Source organism: Papio anubis, chromosome 4 (assembly GCF_008728515.1).
Source record: "Papio anubis isolate 15944 chromosome 4, Panubis1.0, whole genome shotgun sequence".
Lineage (NCBI taxonomy): Eukaryota > Metazoa > Chordata > Mammalia > Primates > Cercopithecidae > Papio > Papio anubis.
The window spans coordinates 74,505,882-74,529,658 of record NC_044979.1 but is presented as its reverse complement, the minus strand read 5'-3'; the positions used below and the strand labels follow the sequence as shown (position 1 = coordinate 74,529,658).

General features: G+C 37.9%; 1 protein-coding gene across 1 annotated transcript in view; it reads right to left on the bottom strand.

Annotated features, from left to right (window-relative positions):
- Positions 1 to 2,761: 2,761 nt before the first annotated feature.
- The window catches only part of ASB4 (ankyrin repeat and SOCS box containing 4), a 54,065-nt gene continuing 33,049 nt past the window's right edge, over positions 2,762 to 23,777 (bottom strand). The window contains exons 3-5 of the mRNA XM_031665293.1: positions 14,408 to 14,898; positions 6,424 to 6,537; positions 2,762 to 5,406 (exon numbers count right to left, since the gene is read on the bottom strand). Of these exons, the coding sequence (XP_031521153.1) occupies positions 5,218 to 5,406; positions 6,424 to 6,537; positions 14,408 to 14,898 (794 nt within the window). The 3' untranslated portion in view covers positions 2,762 to 5,217. The remainder of the gene's footprint in view (positions 5,407 to 6,423; positions 6,538 to 14,407; positions 14,899 to 23,777) is intronic.

The window sequence follows — 23,777 nt, the reverse complement described above, 5'->3', positions numbered from 1 at the left end:
TCTGAGGCTGCCTTACACACCCCAGCATGATAGCTCTGTTTTGTCCATTTTTCCCTGCTTAGTAAGCACTGAAAACTAATCCAGGTTGTCTTTAAGAAATACAAGGTGGCTATTTTATTTCCATAACTGGATTCAGCATATATTTACATAGTGGCTATCCAATATCATTGAGGCATACCTCTATCTGAGAAAACAGAAAAACAATTAGTAAAGAAGAAATTAAAGCTCACTTAAACCACTTAGTGTAGCTTTTTTAAAAAGAAAAACAACAACAGCAACAACAACAACAACAACTGCTGGCCAGGCCTGTAATCCCAGCACTTTGGGAGGCCAAGATGGGTGGATCGTTTGAGGCCAGGAGTTCGAGACCAGCCTGGCCAACATGGTGAAACCCCACCTCTACTAAAAATACAAAAATTAGCCAGGCATGGTGGTGGACGCCTGTAGTCCTAGCTACTTGGGAGGCTGAGGCAGGAGAATCGCTTGAACCCAGGAGATGGAGATTGCAATAAGCAGAGATCATGCCATGGCACTCCAGCCTGGGCAACAGAGAGAGACTCTGTCTCAAAACAAAGAAACAAACAAACAACAACAACAACAACAAGCCACTTTTGGGGGATGCTTTTGCATACATTGTTTTTCACTGATGGCAGATATGATCAAACATGAACAAAGCAACTTATCACTGAAATGAAGGTTTTGAAAATCCTTTCTGATCAACCAAATGGCTTGGTTAGATAGCATCTAATTTTTTTTAAAAACTGTGTAGCTTTTATCCTTATTTCTAAATAAAAGCAAATAAACCAAAACCTTGAGCTACTAAAAATGAACCTTAAAGTGACTTGGTAACAACACTCCTTCCTCCTCCCACATTTATCAGAGAACTACACAGGTAGTAATACTGAATAAAGTCCTTTTTAAAAATTTTTTCTTTACAGTCAAGGTCTTGCTCTGTTGCCCAGGTTGGAATACAGTGGTCTAGTCACAGGTCAATGCAACCTTGAACTCGTGGGCTCAAGTGATTTTCCTGCCTCAGCCTCTGGAGGAACTGGAACTACAGGCGTGTGCCTCCACACCCAGCTAAGAGAATAAATTCTTGCATGTGAAAAAATAAATGAATGAAATTATTCTACCCTCTGTTCATTCATTCTGATGACCAATGACCCTCCCTGCTAGGAATCTCATTGCTAATCTATGTCCCGCTACAAAATTCATCTCCTCCTTCTCTTTCCCCCATTGAAGATGGAAACAACTGAGAAATCAGTTCTGTACGTGATAAATTTTCAGGTGACTAAATTTTTCCATAGTAAAATAGATCATTGCATCTATGTTACTACTTACAAAAATACAAAGATTCAAAAATTAATTGGTTGGCATGTTTACTAATCCTCCACTCAGTGGAGAATTTCTATCCCTACTCCCTACCTCAAAAAAGCCCAAGAAGGTCAGGGACCTGTTTTGTCTTGTTCCCCCATGGATTCCCAGCTGTCGTCAAAGTCCTGACACAGTACAAGCTCACCCAACGGTTCCCAAAGTGAATAGAAATCTACAATGCATCACCGGCAGCTACAGCTTCACTCTAAGGATATACTACTCCACTGGTGGGAGTCTATCTGTATAATATAATGATTACGACAAAAACAAGGACGTGAGTAGTAATAAAATGCTACTGAGTGTCATGGTCTGCTCTACATGTTTTAATCTGTTAATTAACTTAACCTTCAAAACAATCCTACAAAAGTCCTATGAAGTAGGCACCATGACTATTCTCATTTTACAAATGAGAAAACCCAGGCATGGAGCAGGTATGTCATTTTCCATATATTATGAGTCAGATAAAGACGGGACCCAGACAGATAGCATCGGAGCCAAACCTCTGAACGTCTAACTGTAATGCATCTACTTTATCCTCCTAAAGAAAGTAACAGGAATTCCTTCCAGATACTAGCTGCGGTGTTTGTGTTTCAAAGAAAATGAGTGAGTAGTTGAATTCATTTGTAAAAGTTTTGAAAGTGTACCAACTTAGAATTTTGTGAGTTCTTCACAATCAGATAAGTAATAAAAACATAAGGCTCAGCTGTCTTTTCCAACATTGATAACCCACTGCAAATGGTTTGTTACTTTTCTTATCCCTACAATCATCGTTCGACTACTGTGTTTTTATCAGAACCCACTGGGTTTAGAATGGAAGGACGAAGTAGAGACATAACACTCGGTGATTAAAAAATAGAACACAAGTGTGTCTAGTTCCTAAGAAGCAGAGAAAACCAGATAGGTGGTCTTTCCCTCATATCTAAGATTCTTCCTCTCATGTAAGTTTCAGAAGAGAGATAGTTTTTTCTTCAAGATAGTAGATCCTATTTACAGAAAGTTTTCTAAGAAAGTAACAAAGGCATCAGGAGGATATAATTTCCTCTGTGGCTTTGCCCAGGTTTAGTGGACAGTGAGAATGAAGGAAAATGAAAAACCCCAGGAAGACAGATATGGTGAGAGGCAGAGGAGAATGATTCAGTACAATTTCTTTATTATTATTAAAACACCCTGTTCTTATAGCAAGAGTCTGCATTGTATTTGTGTTTTGGTCACCCTTTACTTTCTTTTGAAAACATTATTTTTTTACAGGCACAATCCCTGATTCTCTTTTTCTTTCTAACTGTTGATAAAAGCAATGAAATGTATAGAGTTCTTCAGTGCCATTGCTGAAAAGTCAAAGTTGGGTTAGGGAAAAGAGTCTTATTGGTAAGTAAACAACTTACAAAGATGAAAGGAGACAGAAGAGCTTTATTTAAGTTCTCTAAATAGAAGTTCAAAGTTAAGGAAAAATCACTTTAATTCCACCAATAAAAAAATTACAAACAAGTAGCCATGTATTCTACACTAGAGGAACATGAGTGTTTAAGCACAAGCAAGGTGAATAAGAAAAGTTTTCATTTCCCTCGGCGAGGAACATCTTCTCCTTTGTCCTCAGCATCAGTTTTACCTGCCCCAAGTCAGTGCATCACAAGCTTTTCTGTTAGAATACTCCTTAAGATGCAGGGCAGCAAGCAATCCTCCAATTGCTTCAGGGTATGATCTTGTTTTACTTTTTAAATTACTACTATTTTAAGATTGCAATAGTTTTGGTGGTCCAGGTGGTTTTTGGTTACACAGATAAATTCTTTAGTGGTGAATTTTGAGATTTTAGTGCACCCATCACTGGAGCAGTGTCCCAATATGTAGTCTTTTATCCCTCACCCCGCTCTCAGGCTTCCCCTTGCAAGTCCCCATAGTCCATTATATCACTCTCTATGTCTTTGCATCCTCATCCCTTAGCTCACACTTATAAGCGAGAACATATGGTATTTCACTTTCCATTCCCGAGTTACTTCACTTAGAATAATGGCCTCCAGCTCCATTCAAGTTGCTGCAAAAGACATCATTTCATTCTGTTCTAGGATGTGTTCTAATACCAGTTGCTATAAGCAAACTATTTTTTGAAGGATCAAGCTTTATATGAATAATTCATACAAATTCAGCATTCTATTCCATGATATAGATCTTGTTTTAGTACAAAATATCTCTACCAAAATATCTGAGTAAAACTGATACTTAAAAGAGATTACTGTATCCACCTATGACTTTTCCTACACAGCCCTGGGAGTAAGACAATCCCAGTTGAGAAGCACAGTCTCAACTGGGATTAACCAGTTAGGTGATTGCCAGTTACATTAAATGATAGCCTATTGGAATATCTGACATCATCTCTATTCAACACTCCAGCATCCAAAGTTAAATATGACGGAGAACCACACACATAAAAGAAACCTGCTCACAACTGACAGATTTGTTTGCAATTTACTTCTGCTTTAACCTCTAAAAAATGATGCTAAGAGGCAATGAGCTTATCTAAAAGTGATTAGCAATAACAAAAAAAAGTGAAGCAAAATTGACCTCATAAACCACAAAGCCCAGAGCTTAATCGCCTACATTTCTCTTCCTGCAATCCACTAACTAGCTAGCCTGACTAACACATTTATCTTCCCACGTTTCTCAAACTTTTACCATTTTCAAAAAGTCTCTCTATTTACTTTTTGTAGCCCACTGTCACTAGCAAAGTGCTCCTTATCTCTTAGCTACAATGCTATGAAATGTCAGTCTGCTACATAAAAAGACCAAAGTAATCAACTAAGTCCCCTCACACACTTTCTTTTCCCCATTTTCCTATGCTTCCTTTCCACATGCACTGGAGCCATTGAGTGTGCAATATTTTACTCAAGGAGTCTGAGAAAGTGTTAATACTAACAAAGAAACCATACCAAAATGACACACTATCTAGAAAAAACCTTTAAAATACCCTAACAAGAGCAAGAGATCCCTCTACTTTACATAACCCCTTCACTCTTTATCTTCATGCTTAAAAGAAAAATCACACTTCATGTCAGAAACACAACTTTGAAAGACAAGCGTTAAAAATGAGTCTGCACCTGTACTCTTGCCCCGTCACTTTATATTGCAATTAGCTGTGTATATGTCTGGATCCTCTGCTAAATGGTGAGAACCTGGAGGGCAGGAGTCACTTGGGACTCATCTTTGCATCTCCAGTCTCTGGCTCAATGATGTCCGTTCAAATGTCCATTCTTGACTATTAACTGGACTGATGTTTCTTTCTCATTTCTAATTTGACTCCAAGATCTCCTTGTTTTGACTATGCTCATATGCTTTCATCACTGAAATAAATTCGAGTAGCTTGGTTTGGGGGGCAGGAGTTTGCAAAACCAGCGACAGTAATTACTGCTAAGGGGTAATGGGGGAAGACATCAAGTTTAAGAGGCCAATTGCAAAGCCTACTATATGGCCATTAGAATGAGAATGTAAACATATTACTGATAAGGCACAGAATTAGATTGGTTGGAAGAAAACCTGGGTCCCATTTCAGATGAGATAAGATATGAGAAGTTTTACAAAAATATTTCAGGTACTTAGAGCACTATACGTATTAGTTATTACTGTCATATCAGTGCATTCTGAATACATCCTTGTCTTTGAAAATTCCTTAACTTTACTTCTTGTTTATTTCCCCATACCATGATATTCTAGGATTAATGACAGTGTTTGTAAAGTGTTTTGAAATCCCTGAAGTGTTATAATCAACCCAAGTACCATTTTATTTATGCAAACTGTGTCTACGCAGCGAGTCCACTTAAATACCTAGGATTGGGAACTGCTGTCTCATAAGGCTTAATAAATAATTCCCTCTGGCTCTAAAAGCAAGTACTTTTTCAATGACAATGGGAGGGAAAGCAAAGGAATTGCTTTATGGCATCTGTTGTGTAACGTTCTTCTAATGGCACATCTCGATAAATGCATGAGAGTCCTTGGAGAGTTACAGCACACAGTAAAGAGAGAGTGGTAAAAATCCCAGTATTTCTGAAAAGGAAGGCAAGACAAATTAAAGTTAGCAAGTCCCCACAGTTTACATCAATAAAAATCAACAAACTAACCTCTACTTTACACATAATGGCAGCTTCCTAGGGTCTCTATTGGTGAGGCAAAAATTAAACGCAATAATGAAATGGGAGCAGTGAGGCGGTGGTATACAAGGAAAGGGGAGGGGAAATAACACTCTACAATTCAGAACCCAGGAGATAAGATAAAATATGCATGTGTGAACTGCCTGGACCAATCTAAACCAAAATAGCAATTTTAAACACATTATATGCTTGGTGTGATGCATATATTCAGATATTTAATGGAAGTCAAGGATTAATGCAGCTCACTCAAGTTAGGTGACTTAAAAAAGTAACACAGCTAATAAGTAGCAGAATAAGATTACACCTAAGCCACAGACCTCCAAGCCCAGTGAACTCTGCACCCTGTGCCTGATACCTTTCATGTGTTAGAGACAGACTTTGACTTCTAAAACCAAGAACCAAGGATGTTCAGTGGGAAGGACTGGTATACATAGGTAGCGAAGTCTGAAAGTCTGCAAGTGAGAACTTGACTCTGCCAATGGCTTTCTGTAGGACCCAAGACAGGGTTTTTAAAACTCTTTCCTGCCTAATAGTCACTTCACAATATTTAAAAGTAAATGAAATAATCTACACAAAACGCTTTAATATTCCAGTAAAAATACTATATGAGTAATCCCAAATGCCATCATTTAACTCATCTAAATTAATCAGAAGAAAGGAAAGCTGCTCCCTTTATATACTTAATTCAACTTGCCCTTAAATGGAGGAATTCCCCAAAACACTCCTTAATGCCACATATTTGATGGAAATATTAACTCTCAAACTCGTATTTTATAACCCTTTGTCTCACTGCATTTGAATAGGCTGTAAAGGCATTCTCAAAACCAACTGTTTTATTAGAATTTTGCGTACTTCTAGAGTAGTCTGGAAGTACTCGATAGTGAAAATTATAGGAAAGGAATCAATTATTTACCTCCAGGTCATCATTGGGGATAGCTCTTCTCCACTTTGTGTTCCATCTGATGTGTTCATAGGCATTGACTACAACTTCAATTGCTTTAGGACAAGAATGGCAGGCCTGTATCACCTGCAGAGGAAGCACAGAGTTTCATTAGCTTGATGCACATATATGGTTCATTCTTTTTGCTCACAGAGACATCAAGAGTTCACAGACCAGTGGGCATGGTAGCATGTTCCTGTAATCCCAGCTACTTGGGAGACTGAGGCAGGAGGATTGCTTGAGCCTAAGAGTTCAAAGCTATCTTGGGCATCATAGCAAGACCCTATCTGTAAGAATAAAAAAACAAAAAACAAAAAACAAAAAAAACCCAGAACCCACAGACTAATTAAGCTCCCTGTATTGCTAAAATGATTTTAAGAAGTCTCATGCCTTTAAGTATTCCAGTACACTGCCACCATGGCAGATAGGCAGATTAATAAAAATCAGATCAATTTCTTTCACCTTCCACGAGCAAGTGAAAAAGAGTCACTAACAAAGAAGATGAGAACCGAAGAATTACTTTGCCTTTGTACATAACTGAAGCAATTTTGAGACAGACTGGACACAGAATACGTTTCCAGCTGCCTGGGAAACTCTTCCAGCTCTACAGAACATTTTATCAAAAAATTCTATGTTAATCAATCAACTTAGATTCGCTGGTGACCATGAGGTAAAGTAAACTACAGAGTAACATGCAAGTTGAGCCTCGTTATCTTCCCAGTTGAATACCTGCAGAGGACTGGTGTCATGTACTAAACCACACTTATTGGTGTTTTACCTTTCATCAACAAATAAAAGACGACATGAAATTCAGTTCGCTCTTAGCACACTCTGCTTAACAGTTTATTGACCAACCAAAAATACTCGAAAGCTGAGTCAAAGTGGCCAGAATTTCCTTCAGGAGACAGAAAGATTTAAGTTTAACATTTAGATCAAACTAGATGGATGTTTATACACTTAACCAACTTTTGGTGTGGCCAGGAAAAGGCACTCCTGAGTCCTAGTTTAATCATCTTTCTTTCCATTGCCACCAGACAAGCAGCTCCAGCCACAGACCTGCTCTTCTAAATTTTCTCATCATGAGTTTCATATCAGTCCCATTTTTCCCTTGAAACTTTGGAAAACATAAATCAACTTCTCCAAGGGGTCCTCCTAAAGCCCCTTTCACTTCATGTTAGGTGAGGAGGAAGCCCATCCTTCACCATTAGAAGAGAGGCATGCCTCTGCACTTAAACAACTTTCTCCAAAGACATTTCTTCCTAATTTCCCAGACCATCTCAACCTCAACTTATTATTGTTGAGCAAAAGATCATAAAACCGACTTTCCTTCCATAGGGAAATGTGATGCTTGACAACCTTCCTCATAGGTGGTCTAGCATTGCCTTTTTCAGTGTAGGGTGGTAAAGACCTAATGTCTTGGGATCGCAGATAAAACACAGACAGAAAGGCTATGATCTTAATACCCAACTAAGTAAGAGTGTGTGCATGTGTGTGTGTGTGTGAGTGTGTCTGTGTGTGTTGACAGTAAAGAGGCCAACCTGGATGGAGTCAGGGAAGGGCTAAAGGTCAGAGCTGGTAAGATGAAGCCAGCTGGCAGCACACCTGGAAGCCAGTCTGAAGAGCTTGGGATTGACTTGACAGAGAACAAGAGGCTATTATACACTCTTAACAAGAAGAGGTGATATTCAACCTATCCATTCTTTAGGAAGCCTTTATTGAGCACAGGTGTAGTACTATGACAGTAATTCTGGGACATTTATGACCTGTTTTTTGTCTTTAAGGAGTTTACAACCTAGTTGAAGAGAAAAGACACAAATAATTTCAAAGAGTTAGAGAGCAATATAAGTCAGTAAGCAATAAAAGACTTACTTAAAGATCATCAAGTGCTGCTTGAGCACCATCAGCAACGCACAGAGGAGAAGACCAGTGCATCAAGGGCAGAGAGTGGAGGGGAGGCTGATGGGAAGTACACCAACCGGCTCCTAGGCTGGCGTCAGCGCTAGTGCTGGGAAGGAAGGGTGGCTGAAGCTGGGAGAAGGAACAAGTCTAGGGCTTAATATTAATCAGATAGGAGGAGGAAAGAATACAACTTGGAAGCCAGAGATAGAGGACAAACAGAGTTGCCACTGATTGACAGAAATGAGGAACATACTAATCTGGGATGGACAGATAATGAGGAGGAGGATAGTTTTGTTTTTTTGTTTTGTTTTGTTTTTGTTTTTGTTTTTGTTTTGAGGCAGAATTTTACTCTTTTAGCCCAGGGTGAAGTGCAATGGCACAATCTTGGCTCACTGCAACCTCCACCTCCTGGGTTCAAGCAATTCTCCTTCCTCACCTCCCAAGTAGCTGGAATTACAGATCATGCCACCACTCCCGACTAATTTTTGCATTTTTAGCAGAGACGAGGTTTCACCATGTTAGTCAGGCTGGTGTTGAACTCCTGACCTCCAGTAATCTGCCCGCCTAGGCATCCCAAAGTGCTGGGATTACAGGTGTGAGCCACCGCACCCAGCCATTCATATCAGCCAAAAATGTACACAATAGCGGCTCCCATGAGAAGGCTAATATATAGTTATTATGTGTCAACAAAGTATGTGCTGGCTAAAGCCATGAAGTTCAGTGACACTCTAAATGGGTATAAATGGAAAAGATAGAGGATCATTACCTACAGCTTCAGAAATCCTAGTAGGCATGAGAGAGGAAGAAAGGAAAATAACAGCTACCATTTTTTGAGGACTTACTATGTGCAAGAGACTGTGCTAAATCTTCATATACTTTAACTTGCTTAACCATTCAACAATCCTATGAGATTGGTCCTATAATCATCCCCATTTCAGAGATTGAAGGCCAAAGGCTGAGAAAATTTAACCTCTGGGTCTTTTAGCTAGGAAATGGTAGAGTCAGGATTTAAACTCAAGTCTGCATGACTCCAAAGTCAAAAGAAAACCAGACACGTCAGAGTAAAAGACACCAAATGAAGAAAGCATTCAAAGTGAGGTTATCACGGGGGTCGTGAAGATCAAGAGATGAAGACAGATTAAATACTAGCAGATTGAATTAGAAGGTTAAGTCACTGGGAGTTGAGTGGACTGAAACAGGTAGGGAACAGATTATGGGGGATAAATAAAGGATAAACGAAAAGTTGTAGCTAGGGCTGGCCTGTCCTCATCTTTAAGACCCTTGGTGTCATAGCATGCAGAGTATTAGAGGCCCAATAAATAATTTTCCCTTCTTAGTGTAGGACCCATTAAAAAATGAAATGAAGATGACAATCAGAGATCAGAATATCATCTTTATTACTGATAAAATAGATTACATATGTTTAGTTAGGGGCCATACACAGATTCTAACACTCTGCCCCTAAACTGAATTTATGCCCCCAAATTGCAGGCCTCTCCCTGCCAGACCGAGTTTATTATTGGAAGCTTGCCACATGAACGAACAAAGAATTCAAAGATCCTCTAGACCCAAGGTTAAGCAAGCTAACTCAACTCCGACTCCCAACTCATCAATCTGTTAAGTGAAGTGAGAAGGTTGGGGACAGAGATTAGTGGGGGTTTTATTTTAGTAGCATTTTCCTCATGAAAACATGAGACAAAGGAAACATGAGACAGCAGACTGGTGTGGACCCCAAAGGGAGAAACCACAGCCTCCTTTTGGCCTTCCCAGCCCAGAAAACAGAAGATGCTCAGTAAGCTTCACCTTCATGAGTCTCTGGCATCTCTATTCTCCCTTCATGGAGGAACAATTAGACAAAAAAAAAGCTATTTCTACTGTGGTGACTACTGGAGAGAGATTTAGATACCTCACCTCATCATCCAACCCCAAAATCATGGATTAATACATAATCTATTAAAAAAGAGATTCAAGGTAAGTCTCCCTGCCTCTCTTCTCATCCAAACATCATCTGTAAGTCACTTCAGCATAAACATTCTCAAGCCACTTGCACTCTTATATATTGATATATATGTGTTCAGAAAGGTACTTAATGATCAAAGAGAACTGCCTAGCTTCATACACAGCATTGTTCAATGGCAGAAATCATCCTCACCTCCCCCAAACCCTCATGTTACCTTTCCTCCTGTAGAAAAATGTCTTTCTTGCCCTACAAGAAAACCCAATCTTGGCTCCCTGGGGTGTCACTTTCTTCTGAATTATGCTGGGAGGAAAAAAAAAAATCAAACGTCCTTTTGTACCCTGGAAAGCAATTGCAGACCCTATAGTTCTTTTTTCTCCCACTTATGTAATTTACACATTGGCTTTCAGTGAAATACACCCTCTACAAATTTGCTTTGTGTTTGGAAGAAAGCATCTTCAGCTCTGACCTTGTTCCTTGTAAATAAGGAAACTGAATTCCCCATCCACACAAGAATGAATCACTTTATCTTCTGGATAAATGAGTCAGTCACTTACTTGTCATAAAGATGACTTTCTCTTTGGAAAGTCAGACTGTGGAGTAGTTGTTCTAAATCACTTTGAAGCATCTACATAGTAAATTGAATAGTTTTTCTTTGCTTTTCCTTTGGAAGAGGTCCAGCTCTCCTACACAGTCTGTTGAGTAGCAACGAAAATGTTTGTTTGTAATACCAGCCATCTACCAGTAGCCAACTCTTATCTTAATCTCTTTAGCATACAGCCAAACTAAAGGAACTCAAAGGAACAAAATAACTGCATAAGAAAATGCTAACCATGGACAAAGTTGGTTGGAACACACAATTGTATGCCTACTTTACAGGCTGGTGGAGCCATCAAGAAAAGCCAGCAGGGGAGATGCCTATGCTGGACCAAGAGCACATGTTGAGAGGAGGAGAAAAGGAAACACCAGGGTTGAATGCCACTACTGGAGTCCACAGCAAGTTTCAGAATACAACTCAACATTTAGTCTCTGGGCAGGGACTCACACACATACTGTCGCTCCTGGTTGGGAAGATTGCTATAGTAAACCAGGCCCAGGAGCACCAATTCTCCTGCTCAACACATGTGTAAGAATAATAATAGTCATAGCCATCATTTGTTTAATGGTTACCATGCCCATGGCACCGTGCTAACCACTTCTCAAATACTATCTCATTTAATTCTCAAAACAACCTTACAAGAAGGCTATTACTAATCATGGATAAAGTGATAGAGTATGTTTCTCTGGCACCTTCATGCCCTGTGTCCCTGTCCATCCTTTTCCCTGGAAGGAAAGTAGTCTTTGAACGACAATATGCAGAAAATCATGCTTTGTGAAGTGAGCTGTATTACAGAGGTAGATGTTTTTGTCTTCTAGAGGTAACATCATGAAGAATGACCAGCCCTTAGCAAGATGTAAGTAAGAAAAAAAGATGGAAGTAAACAAAGATAGAGATGTTTATAGATGCAGGATAAGACTGAAGGGAGGAACTGGGAAAGAGACTCTGCAAGGACTGAAAGAAGTCCAAGAGAAAGAGGAAAGAAATGTTTGGCACCATCCTCTGGGCTTTGAGCATATTTGTGATGTGCTATGAGTAGGAATAACTTCCTTCTGGGGAAGGATTCAGTCTGCATATTATTGCCAAGGCATAAATTCAGGGTACACTCATTCAACAGGGGAAGAAACTGAGGCCCAGAAACTTTCAGCAGTTTATTTAGTCACACTCTTAGGTAAGTGACAGAAATCAAGTTTGACCCCAAAGTCTGTGCTTCTTACCACCCTCACTATTTCTGCTGTGAGTCTAAGCTACCCTCATCTCTCATCTAAATTATTACAACTTTGCTGGCCCCCACTCAGAGTTATTCTCTTAAAGGCAGTCTAAAGGATCATTTTAGAATATAAATCAGATTTTTATTTTTTCCAACTCAAAATCTTTCAGTGACTTCCTCTCCCATGCAGAGTAAAACACCAAGAACATTCCCACAGCTTACAAGGCCACACATATGGTCTGCAGACAACCCACATATATACCTCTTGGATTTATCTTCCCCTTGCTCACTCCACTTCAGCCACTGTGGCTTCCTTGCTCTCCTTCAAACATGCTTAGCCCTCTCCTACCTCAGGACCCTCTCACCTGCTTTTCCTTAGGCCTGGAATGCTCTCCACACCTCCCCATCAGGTGTTTGCATGGCTTGTTCCTCCACATCCTTATTTTTTCTAATCAACTTAAAGTAGCACACAAAATCTGGCATTCTCTCTTTTTTTTTTTTTACCCTGATTTTTCTCCATAGTACCTAACATATCAGAGTATATTTATTTGGTTTTGTTTTGTTTGTTTTCTGTCTCCCACTAGAAAGTATCTTTCATGAAGGCCTTTGGTTCATTGCTCTACCTCCAGCAAATAAAACAGTGCTCGACACTTTGGAGGTGTCTAGTAAATATTTGTTAAATAAACAAATGAGTGAATTTGACACTTACTCTGTGTGACTTGATGAAAATATATTAAGACTATTAGCTTTAGCTTAATCGCCTTTTAAATGTGAATAATGCCAGTGCCTACCTCAGAGTCAATTATAAAAATAAAACGAAATAATCTGTATAAAACCTATTTAGAGCTCAACACAGGACAGTTATTGTAACATTCTTCTTACTCTATTCCTCGTCTTAATCATTTATAGTTCTCTAAGAAAGTTTTGTAAAAATTCATGACATTCTGGGTTTTACATACAATTTTAAAAGAAGAATTAGTTAATCTTCCATTAACATCCTGACAACCAAGAGAAAATTCCTTACTGAGATCACAGGAATTGCTGAATCCATCAAATCTTCATTTGAAAGTTCTCTGGTTTGTCCATCTGGAATTTGTCCTGACTGAATGAACTACCCTTAAATTCTCTAGTAGAACTTTTCTTCTAACTGAGCCTCACACTGCAGGACTTCAGACGAGTCCCTGACATTTTACCCAGGTAAGAAGTAGAACTTAAGCTGTGAATTCAGAAAAACATCTGTTAATTTGCTTTCTGTGGCCTACTTAGTCAGCTGTTGTATACTTCAAACTCTTCTTCTTGTTAAATTTTTAGAGTAAGGGAGAATCCTAAGTACAGTACTATTTGATTTATTTTCAGATAAAATGCATTTTGGCCTCCAAATTACCAGCAAAAAAACTATGCAAAATTCGCTCTCCTCCATATTTCTGTAGCACTCATTATTCTTCTACCTTATCATTTATCACAGCCTATTAAAATTACCCCTTTATTTGTTTGTCTCATCTGCTAGATTCTAAGCTTCTTGAGGATAGGTCCCATGTCTTAGTCATATCAATACTGTTAGCAACTGGTCCCTACGAGTCTGTTTGAGATTACGACTGTTATTAAGAAAAACTGTGCAGTGTGATATCATAAGAATAGATGCTGGAACCAAAATATCTAAGGTTGAATCCTGGCACTGGCACTGTGGAAGCTCAGGTAATTTACTTAACTGTGCCTCAGTTTCCTCCTCTGTAGAATAGGGGCAATAATAATATATACCTTGTATGATTATTGTAAGAATTAAGAGATACAAAATTCTTGTAACAGTGTGCTTATTTATTATATATAATAAATATAATTTTTAGTACTTAATAAATGTCAGCTTTCATTAAACTGGAAAATCGGGTGGCCCTTTCATGGCTACAAGCTAATTTCAAAGCAGACTGAGTCATCTTTAGATCAGTCATTCTGTTTAAAAGATGGCAAATGTATGCCTGTCTAACACTATTCACCTTTCTGGCAGACTTACCTCAGTCCCCCAGGAAGCCACCAGTGCATTGGTGTTCACACAAGGTATAAAAAATTATTTGCTACTCTTGTTCTCATTCTAGCTGTCACACCCAATTTCAAGCAAACCTAGACTAGGATGAGATGAGGAGACAGCTAGGATTAGGTATGTAATGGAAGGTCAAAGAGGATCAGAAGTAGTTAGCCCAGGACTCAAGCCTCAAACAAGCTTCAGTTACTTGGAGATTTCAGACAGGGCCACCATTTGAATCTCCCTCAACCTCCTGACCACTGGGCAGAGCCTCACCTTGTGGAACTGGGGAGGGTATATTCGGGCGGCACCATGGTTCAACAGGAGCTGGTAACAGATTTCAGGCTGGGCAGCAGGGCGCACGGAGGTGACCTTCAGCACGTACTGGATGGCAGCACAGCCGTTGATATCCATAAGATTGGCTTCGGCGCCAGCTTCCAGCATCATGTGCATGAGCACGTGGTCACAGTTCCAGGCTGCCTTGTGGAGGGGAGATTTAAAGTCGTCATCCCGGGCATTGACTTCGGCTTTGTAGTCAAGCAGCATGCGGCAGACGAGGTGGTGCTCTGTACTGTACTCCTGCTCCTTAAAGCGGAGGGCCCAGTAGGCGGCGATGGCCAGGGGGGTCTCCATGTGGGCATTCACACTGTCCACTATGGCCCCGTGTTCCACGTAAAAGGCCACCAGCTCTGAAAGGCCGAAGTGGGCAGCCGTGTGCAAGGGCGTCTCCTCATCTTGGTTGTTGGTCTTCATGTTCACATTCGCCCCTATAAAGGGAAATTGAGGAAGACAATTATTTAAACGGGTTTTGTCATTATTCCTAAGGTTCATTAAATAAGACTTTTCTCACTGTTTCTCTTTTAACTTCTGACTGCCATATAGTATCCCCAGCCCTCAACCTCTTTGTCCCCAGGCTCCCTTCCTGGGCCTGGTGGAAGCCATTCCCTTGAAGCAACATTGCCATCTCCTGGATAACCAGCAAAGGTACCCATGGGAGGAGAAGGAAGGATTTGTGCCAGAATGCTGGAGCCTTGCTGAATTTTGCTTCTTACTCCCAGGTGGACTTGGAAATACCAAGAGATTTCTATAACTAAGTCGTTTTTATCAATATAACAATGATATTTGCTAATATCATTAAAAGCAAATGTTATATCACAAACTTTGACTCTTTAAAAATCAACCGTTTTGAATATTCCACAAAATAATACTTTTCTTCTCTTTCATAGCAGATGAACCTAAAAGTTTGATGCAAGTAAACTTCAGTGGTATGGAAATTTCCTATCCCTTTGACTGAAATTACAGTATTAGGGCTGCCCAAGTCTGTGAGGCTTTCTTGGAACACAGTACCACCACCACCAAATATGCATGTGCGTGCACACACACACATACACACACACACGACTTTAGTCCCCAAACTAGCCTAAAGGTTATACTTTTCATCAAAAGGTGTAGAAGCTGGTATAGTAGAAATACTCACTGAAAGACAGAAAATGATTCAGAGACTGTAAAATGTTTGATTTATGGTTGACAAAGGATGTTAGAAATACGAACTTTTTGTGCTTGAAAAACTCCTTAGAATTACTTAATCCAACCCACTTATTTAACAGACTACAAAACTTAAGTGAATTTTGTTTTTCTAATTCGAAATGTTAAGTGTGAGAGCGGTCAACTCAAGAAGCTGAAATTTTCCTTCTCTGCCTAATTTAATGAGGTGAACCAAATGACCCCTAGGGGGCCAACTCTAATTAATCAACTCTCCTGGAATTTTTTATAGCTACTTCAAGTCTGTAGAGACTTATTATTATTATTATTATTACTATTACTATGCTAGTAACTAGTATTTATTAAACTCTTAACCATGTGCAACATTCTGGGCTAAATGCTTTTCATATACTGCTTCATTGAATCTTCCAAGTAATCCTTTGCAGTAGGTGCAGTTTTTATCCTAATTTGATGGATGAAGAAATTTCTACTCAGAGAGTTTAATAATTGGCCAAAAGTACAACCAGCTAGTTGTCACAGGTGCAACTAGCTGGGGTCAGTGTCACAGGTGGTAAAGTAATTTACCAAGACAGTTCTAGGTAAAGAAAGGCAGTTTTATTAGAGAAGTATGAAAATACATTGCAAGGTTGCAACCGGCAGCACAGCAGAGAAGAGGCTGGGTAGAGGCACGGTGCAACTGCAGCGAAGTTTTATAGGGTTGTGCTGGAGGGAGCTGCTGTGCTGAAGGAGGTCATTGTGCCCACAGAACAAGGTCATTGTGCCAGGAAGAAGTCATTGTGATTTCCCATTTCTCAGAACAATTGTTCATTGTTCTTCCCCACCTGGGGCTCTCGCCCACCAGGGACCCCTTCCTCGTTGTTGAACCAAGGTTTGAAAACAGATAGCCTGGCTTGGAAATTCCTTATCACTGTTCTATTTTACCTCATATTACTTTTCTGAAGGAAAATTTTTCTGTAGTTTACTCTCTTTTACTGTATGAAAACCAGAAAGTAGTAAAAAGATAACATTACATTTTGTTAGCTTTAAAAAAATCCGTTCACCATGTATTGTTCCTTTATGCCCTTATTTATGGCATCTGCTGATCATATGGAACATATTTGAGAAAGCCAAAACTCCTACAAGCATGCTCAATATCCTATACAAAATCAGTCCCCAAGGAAGGTACCCAAGAGTACATTGCTCTGTAAACTCTGAGACTGTATTCGTAACTTGTAGAAGGCAGAACTGTAACCAAAGATGGTGTTTCATGAAGCCATCTGTGTTTATCAGTATTCTGCCCTAGAGAAGTTCTGGGTCAGGTCTTATTTCAGGTCAGCTCGTCTTTGCTCTAGAGTGAAATGGAATGAATGAGAATGTCTTCCCAGAAGCCATGTGCAGTGTCACTTCAGACGCTGGAGAATTTCCAGTAAGGAAGAGAATCAAAGGGTCAGGATGAAATTCTTACAGGCCAACTTGGAACAAACCATATCCTTTACTTTTTAATGCAGTTGGACATTTACAATTGATCTTTGACCTGTTGGTACAACTAGATGTGCTACATGGTTTCCTTTTCTGAATAGGAGTTCCTTATTTTTATACTTGAATTATGTCGCCAGTGTAACTTTTCCAGGAAATATACAAAGTACAATGATTTGACTACTTTTTTATTTTAGATTTTGTGATTTATTCAATAAATTAGAGATCAGAAACATAAATTCCTGGGAGCTTTGAATATATTTTTAATGTGAAAATACAATGTATTAGTTTCCAAGAGCTGCCCTAACAAAATGCCACACACTGGGTAGCTTAAAACAACAGAAATTTATTCTCCTACACCTCTGGAGACTAGAAGTCCAAAATTAAAGTGTCTAGTGTCGGTTTCTTCCAAATACTTTGAAGGAGAATCTGCCTCAGAGCTCTCTCCTACCTTCTGTTGATGGCTGGCAGTCCTTGGCTTGTAGACCTATCACTCTAGTCTCTGCCTTCACCGTCACATGGCATTCTCTCTGTGTCTCTGTGTTTTAGGAAAATCCGGGTTCCTGTCACATGACCAGGTTAATTTGGCATGCAGACACTTTGAAGGATGAGTGGTTACAGACTTTATTCAACAAAAAGGAAAAAGACTCTCAGCAAAGTGAGAGGGGTTCCTGTTAACAGGCCCCATCTCACAGACTGAATCCCAGGTTACCACCCAGGAACAGGAGAGGCCAGGCTGCTCTCCACTGCAAACGGCAGGAACTTCCATAGCTCCATCCCATTCTCCCAGTGTGCAGGTTGGTTGGAGGGTCTCTGGGGACCCCATTATACTTGGCTGTCTCATTTGTGTCTCCACATGGTCATCTTCTTATAAGAACACCAGTCATACGGCAATAAGGAAAAACCTTACTCTAGCATGATTTTAACATAACTTAATTACACCTGCAGCAACCCTATTTCCAAGTAAATTCACATGCTGAGGTATTGGAGATTAGAACTTGAACGTATCTTTGTGTGTGTGTGTTTTGGGGAGTGGCACACAATTTGACCCATAACACATAACATACATTACACAGTATATAAAAATAAGTATGCACAGTTTTTAAAAATTATTATAAAGCCATCACCATCTAATTACATCCTTGGTCAAGAAATCAGACACTCTTAGACCCAGAAAATCCTTCCATTTTTCAATTTTTGAATTTTGAATAAATGGAATCATAAACACAAATTCTTTTGCTTCTTTCACTCAACATTGTATTGGTGAAAACAATGTACCTTGTGAGGTTTAGTTCTCATTTGTTCATTTTATTATATCTGTCTTTTAGCACAATTTATCCATTCAACTGGAGGTGGGCATTACCTGTGTCAGGCTATCCCAAGCACTGATGCCATGGGCATTCTTGCACATTCTTGTACTCTGGTGCTCACGTGCAGGGGTTTCTCTGGGCTCTACATCTATGAGTGGAATTGCTGGGCCACTGCGTATGCATATCTTCAACTTCATTAAGTACTGTCAGATAAGCAGTTGTACCAGCTTACACTCTGATAAGCCATGCATGAGGGTTTCTCATTGTACTACAACCTTATCAACATTGGTATTTTCCGTCTATTTAATTTTAGCCAACTTGTTCGTTGTAGAGTGATATCTCATTTCATCTGAATGGTTTCCCTAATTACCAATGAAGTTAGACATGTTAATATTTTTACTGACCAACAGTGCTTTTATGTTACTCTTAGAAGCATTTCCATGTTATCGTACAGACATTTTAAACATAATATAAAATAACTACATACTCCTTAGAGTAAGTTTACCCCACTGTGTTGATTTTTTCCAAAATTTTGATCTTAAAATTAATGCTACAATTAATAATTTTGTATGTGGTTTTAGGATTATTTCCTTGGAATAAATTCCCCAAAATAGAATTATTAAGCTGAAACATTTGAACTATGTTAAGGGTCTTTATTAATAACTACCAAAAGTTACATTTTTATCTCTCTCTGTGATGCATAAGACTACTTACTTCACTAACCAGTGTATTACACATTTAAAGAGAAATTCTTGCTAGTTTGGTAGCAAAAATAAAGTCTTATTTTTTTGAAATCCAAATTCATTTGACTATTAGAGTTTAGACACTTTATCTGTAATTATTAACTAGTGGTATTTCTTTTTTAGTTAATTGTCCAAATTTAGTTCTCACATCTTTATTAGTTGAAATTGTTCTGCTTTCTTTGCACTTTTATGAGCTCTTCATCAAGATATAAGCTTATGCTCTCATAATTGCTATAAACATTGTAACCAGTTTGATTTTTCCTAAATACAGTGATGTTAACTTTCGATTGTCAAGTTTTCCCTTGCCTTTTCCTTTGTACCAGAATGTCCTACTCCTTTCATAAGTTGCATAACAATCTCAATTAATTATAATCTAGTTTTTATAAATGTTAAAAAAATGTTTAACGTTTGATTCGCCTGGATTTTATTTTGGTGTACATATCAATTTAGGAAGAATTGACATTCTTACAGTAGGGAGTCCTTCCATGCAGACATACTTTCTCTAAAAAGTTTTCTTTACATTTCTATAAACTGTACCCTATAAAATTTGCAGCAGTTTTCATTCTAGATGGGCAGAGTACATTGTTTCTTGGGGAGATAAAGTGACTTTTAATGGGAGAAGTTCCTTCATGAATCTTTTAATTTTTGCAAGAGGGTCTCCAGAACTAGTCTAGAATGATAGCAAATGAGACAGATAAAAATTTAAATTTTCTCTGCATGATAAAGAAGAAGGAATTTTCAGATTTCATCTGTGGGCAAAAGAAACACTGGTTTGTGTGCACTGAGAATGGGATGAAGAGCAGAGACAGGATAAGAATTTCAGCAGAGAAGATGGAGACCTCTTCCGGTCCTGATGGTCTTGATTCCTTGAAGAGCCTTTGTGTGGTACTAAATGGGAGGACCAACTCAGATAAGTGCTTCCCAACCCTTCCAGACACTTCCTATGCTGCAGTGCATGCCATAGAAAGCAACATCTACCTTCACACATAATCTTTTAAAAATAAATATAATGCCCTGGCTAACATGTAGAGGTAAACTCATGATTGTTACAAATAGAATAAATAAACTATAGTGATGTAGTGTGAAATTCAATATGTTAATATTTAGGAAAGATTATCCTAAGTGAGATAATGAAATATGATTTGCTCGAACCCATGCATAGAATCCAAACAGCTACATATTCAAACTGATAGAGGTGTTTTATATTGTAATTCAAACACCACGAGCATCATTGCCATCATGAATGGTATTCTAAAATAAGAAAAATTATTGGTAAAGTTCTGAATAAATCAAAGTTCAGCCTCACCTTGATTTATACCATAGCTGCATTTCTAGAAACCTCTATAGTTATTTAAAAATTCAAAATTATTTTGTGTTTATATATAAAAGAGAGAAGTCTGCTGTGTTACTGCATCTAAATATCTATGATTACATCAGCACTAAATCTAAGTCTTTAATGAATTATGAAATAGTCAAACACAGGGAAAATTCCAGAAAATATTGACACCTGTATACCATACCCATATTTGACTGAATTTAATTATTGCCATATTTGCTGTAGTTCTCTTTTGTCCTGTGAATTTTACAGAAAGCCCTAGCCCTTTTCTTTCTTCTCTCCTCCCATGTTTTTTTTCCTCCACAGAGATTACTACTGTTCTAAAATTGATGCTTGTCATTGCTTGGTAAATTTTTGTTCTTTTTACTATTTGTATGTGTATCCATTTAAAAAATATACTATTATTTTGTGTTTTAAAAAACTACATACATTGTGTCTCACTTTTGCAATCAGTTTTTATCCATCACAATATAATCACAATATATCTTTGAATAGAGAACTGATGTTTTTTTTTTTTTTATTTCAACTGCTGAACAGAATTCCCTTGTATAAACCATAGTTTAGCTATTCCTTTACGAAGGTAAAGTTGTTTTAGCTTTTTCCCAATAATAAGTATCTTTCAAATTGTGCAGTAGTTACTTGAGAGGAAGAAATAGAATTACCGGGAAGCAATGTATGAACATTTTCAACCATATTAAATTATATTCATCAGTGTATATATCAATCTGTATGTCCATCAGTAGAGTTTAAAGGTTCAAAATCATTTCCAACATTTGATACTCTCAAACTTCTTAGTGTTTGCCAATTAAATGGTATTTTGATTTAATTTGCATTCTCCTGATTACCAGTAAAGTATATTCTTATATGTATACAGGCCACAGAATCTCACTTGTAAGAATTGTCTCTTCATAGCTTCTGCCCATTTTTCGTTGGGTTGTGCTTTTCTTATTTATTTTTCATAATAAAGGTCATATTCAAAAAGGAAACATTTCTTTATGTATTGAAAACATAATCAGAATATATAAAGATCTACTATGAAGGAAATGATAAAATTTTTATTGAAGGCAAAAGACAATAAATGGAAAGTTTTACTAAGTTCATAAATAGAAAGACTCATTATTGTAAAGATGGCAATTCTTTCAGAATTAGTCTATAAATTCAATGCAATTTGAACATTTTTCCCCACAAAATTTGCAGGGTAAAGAGCAAAAACAACATACCAATTTTGGGAAAGTGAAGTAAAAAGAATGAGAAAGAAATTTTTTTTTAATTAAAAAAGAATAAGATGGAAAGAAAAGACAGTGAATAAGGGTACTTACCCCACCAAATATTAAAGCAAACTAATTAAAATACTGTGGTGCTGATGCATAAAGAGAAAACTGGACCAATGAAATAGAATGTAAAGCCTAGAAACAGACCTACCTACAGAAAACATTTGTAATGACAGGTGTGGCAGTGGATAAATAATGGACTATTAATATAGGTATTGGAATCAAAGACAATCAAAGTTGTAAAAGCACAGATTTCATCTCTAGTGTGTGTGGATGGGAATGGGGGGTGGGGAGTGGGAGTGCGTGTTTAATTTCAGATAAATTAAAAGTAAATGAAAAGCTAAATAATAAGCTTCTAAGATAAAGATATAGAAGTAGGGATTGGAAAAGAATGAGCAATACTCTGTATTCAGTCACTATGTTTCCAGAATACCCTCTCAGCTTATTTACTTTTGATGGGTGCATTTTAAGCCAAGTCTTCTATTAGATCTGAAACAACAGAGCATTATTTTTTTTTATTCTTCCACCAGTTGAGCTTGTTTGAATACTTTCCAATAAACCTGAGTTTGTAGACAGAGTGTTAATTGTTTTCATTTTGTTCAGTCTCTTAGCTGGCTGGAAGAGGTGGAGAGATCAGCCGAACAGCTGTTAATGATATATTTTGTTCCTGCTCCCTTTGTCCATAACTTCCTTAAAGATCCTGCAGTGCAGTACCCACCACCGTGTCAGAGGCACATGTGCCCCTGTTGGGGGACATTCTCAAAATTCAGAATTCAAATTATTCCTTAACTCAGGGCTATACCATGTTATTGAATATAATGCCCCAGCACTGAAATTTAATATTTTATTAAAGGTTTTTCTGGGTTTAGATGTTTTCATTAATTTTACCAAAACTGAACCTACCCATTTCATCTCTAAACAAAGGCATGTTTCTTAGATGAAGGTTTTTTTTCTTCTACTCTGTTTCGATACATTGTTCATATTCAAAAAGAAAACACTTCTTTATGTATTGAAAACTATAAAACCATTTTTGCTTAAAATATTCACCACCCACCAATTATCAAGTAAGTTATAGTCAATGAAAAAAAAATCCCCTCTCACAATTTTTAACTCCAGTCCTCAAATGCATGACTTCAAACATAAAAAATCACTAATGCCTGCCTTTTTAACATCACCTTAAAAAATTACACTTTTCTTAGAAAAGGGATTAAGACAAATCAGAAAGACCATGGAGAAAATATTATCATGGTTTATTAGTAAGGATTTGAGAAGGAATTTGGTTCCATTTACTATAACTTCAGGTAGAAGTTCAGAATGCTTGTTAGTTGTTTATTTTATCTGAGATGTTTGATCCTTGTTGGTTTACACTTGTTCTCATCACCTTGATCTGCACCTGCCTCAGTACAAAACCCTGCTGGGCTGGTATAGGCTTCTGTGCAAATAAAGAACAGCACATTTGTCCTGCGTTCTTTTATGAAAATATTAATTGTGTCTGCTATTTTTTGAGCACTCACTAAGAGTTTTACATATATCATCTTGCTTATTTTTCATAGCACGAATTATTTAGAAACATCTATTGTTCAAAGGTTAGATCCCTTTTATTCTATTCAGGACTTTTCATTTTCTGTGTGTTCTGGAATTATTTCTCAAGTCTGCTTCTTTTTCAAGGATGCAATTTTGTACAGTGTCGAGTATGTTATGAACTGTCACCAAAGCATATTTTCAGTTGGCTGCTTTGTTCTAGTTTCAATTTTGCCCTTTCAGTCTACATTCTATGGCAAATATATTCTGTTGTGTCTTCCATAGTCTTGTCTCAAATGAAATCTTAAATGAAATACTATTTTCCTTAAGTTCTCATTTATCTAATACTCACATTCTCTAGAGTCTGGGGTTGAGAACTACCTTCTTCTAGAGCAACAGGAGCCATTAATTCCTCACCTGTGCACCTCATTCTTTAAGATTTATGTCATCCAGTGAAATTACCCTTTATTTCTTCTTATCTATAATCTTACAAACTCCCAGTGACTC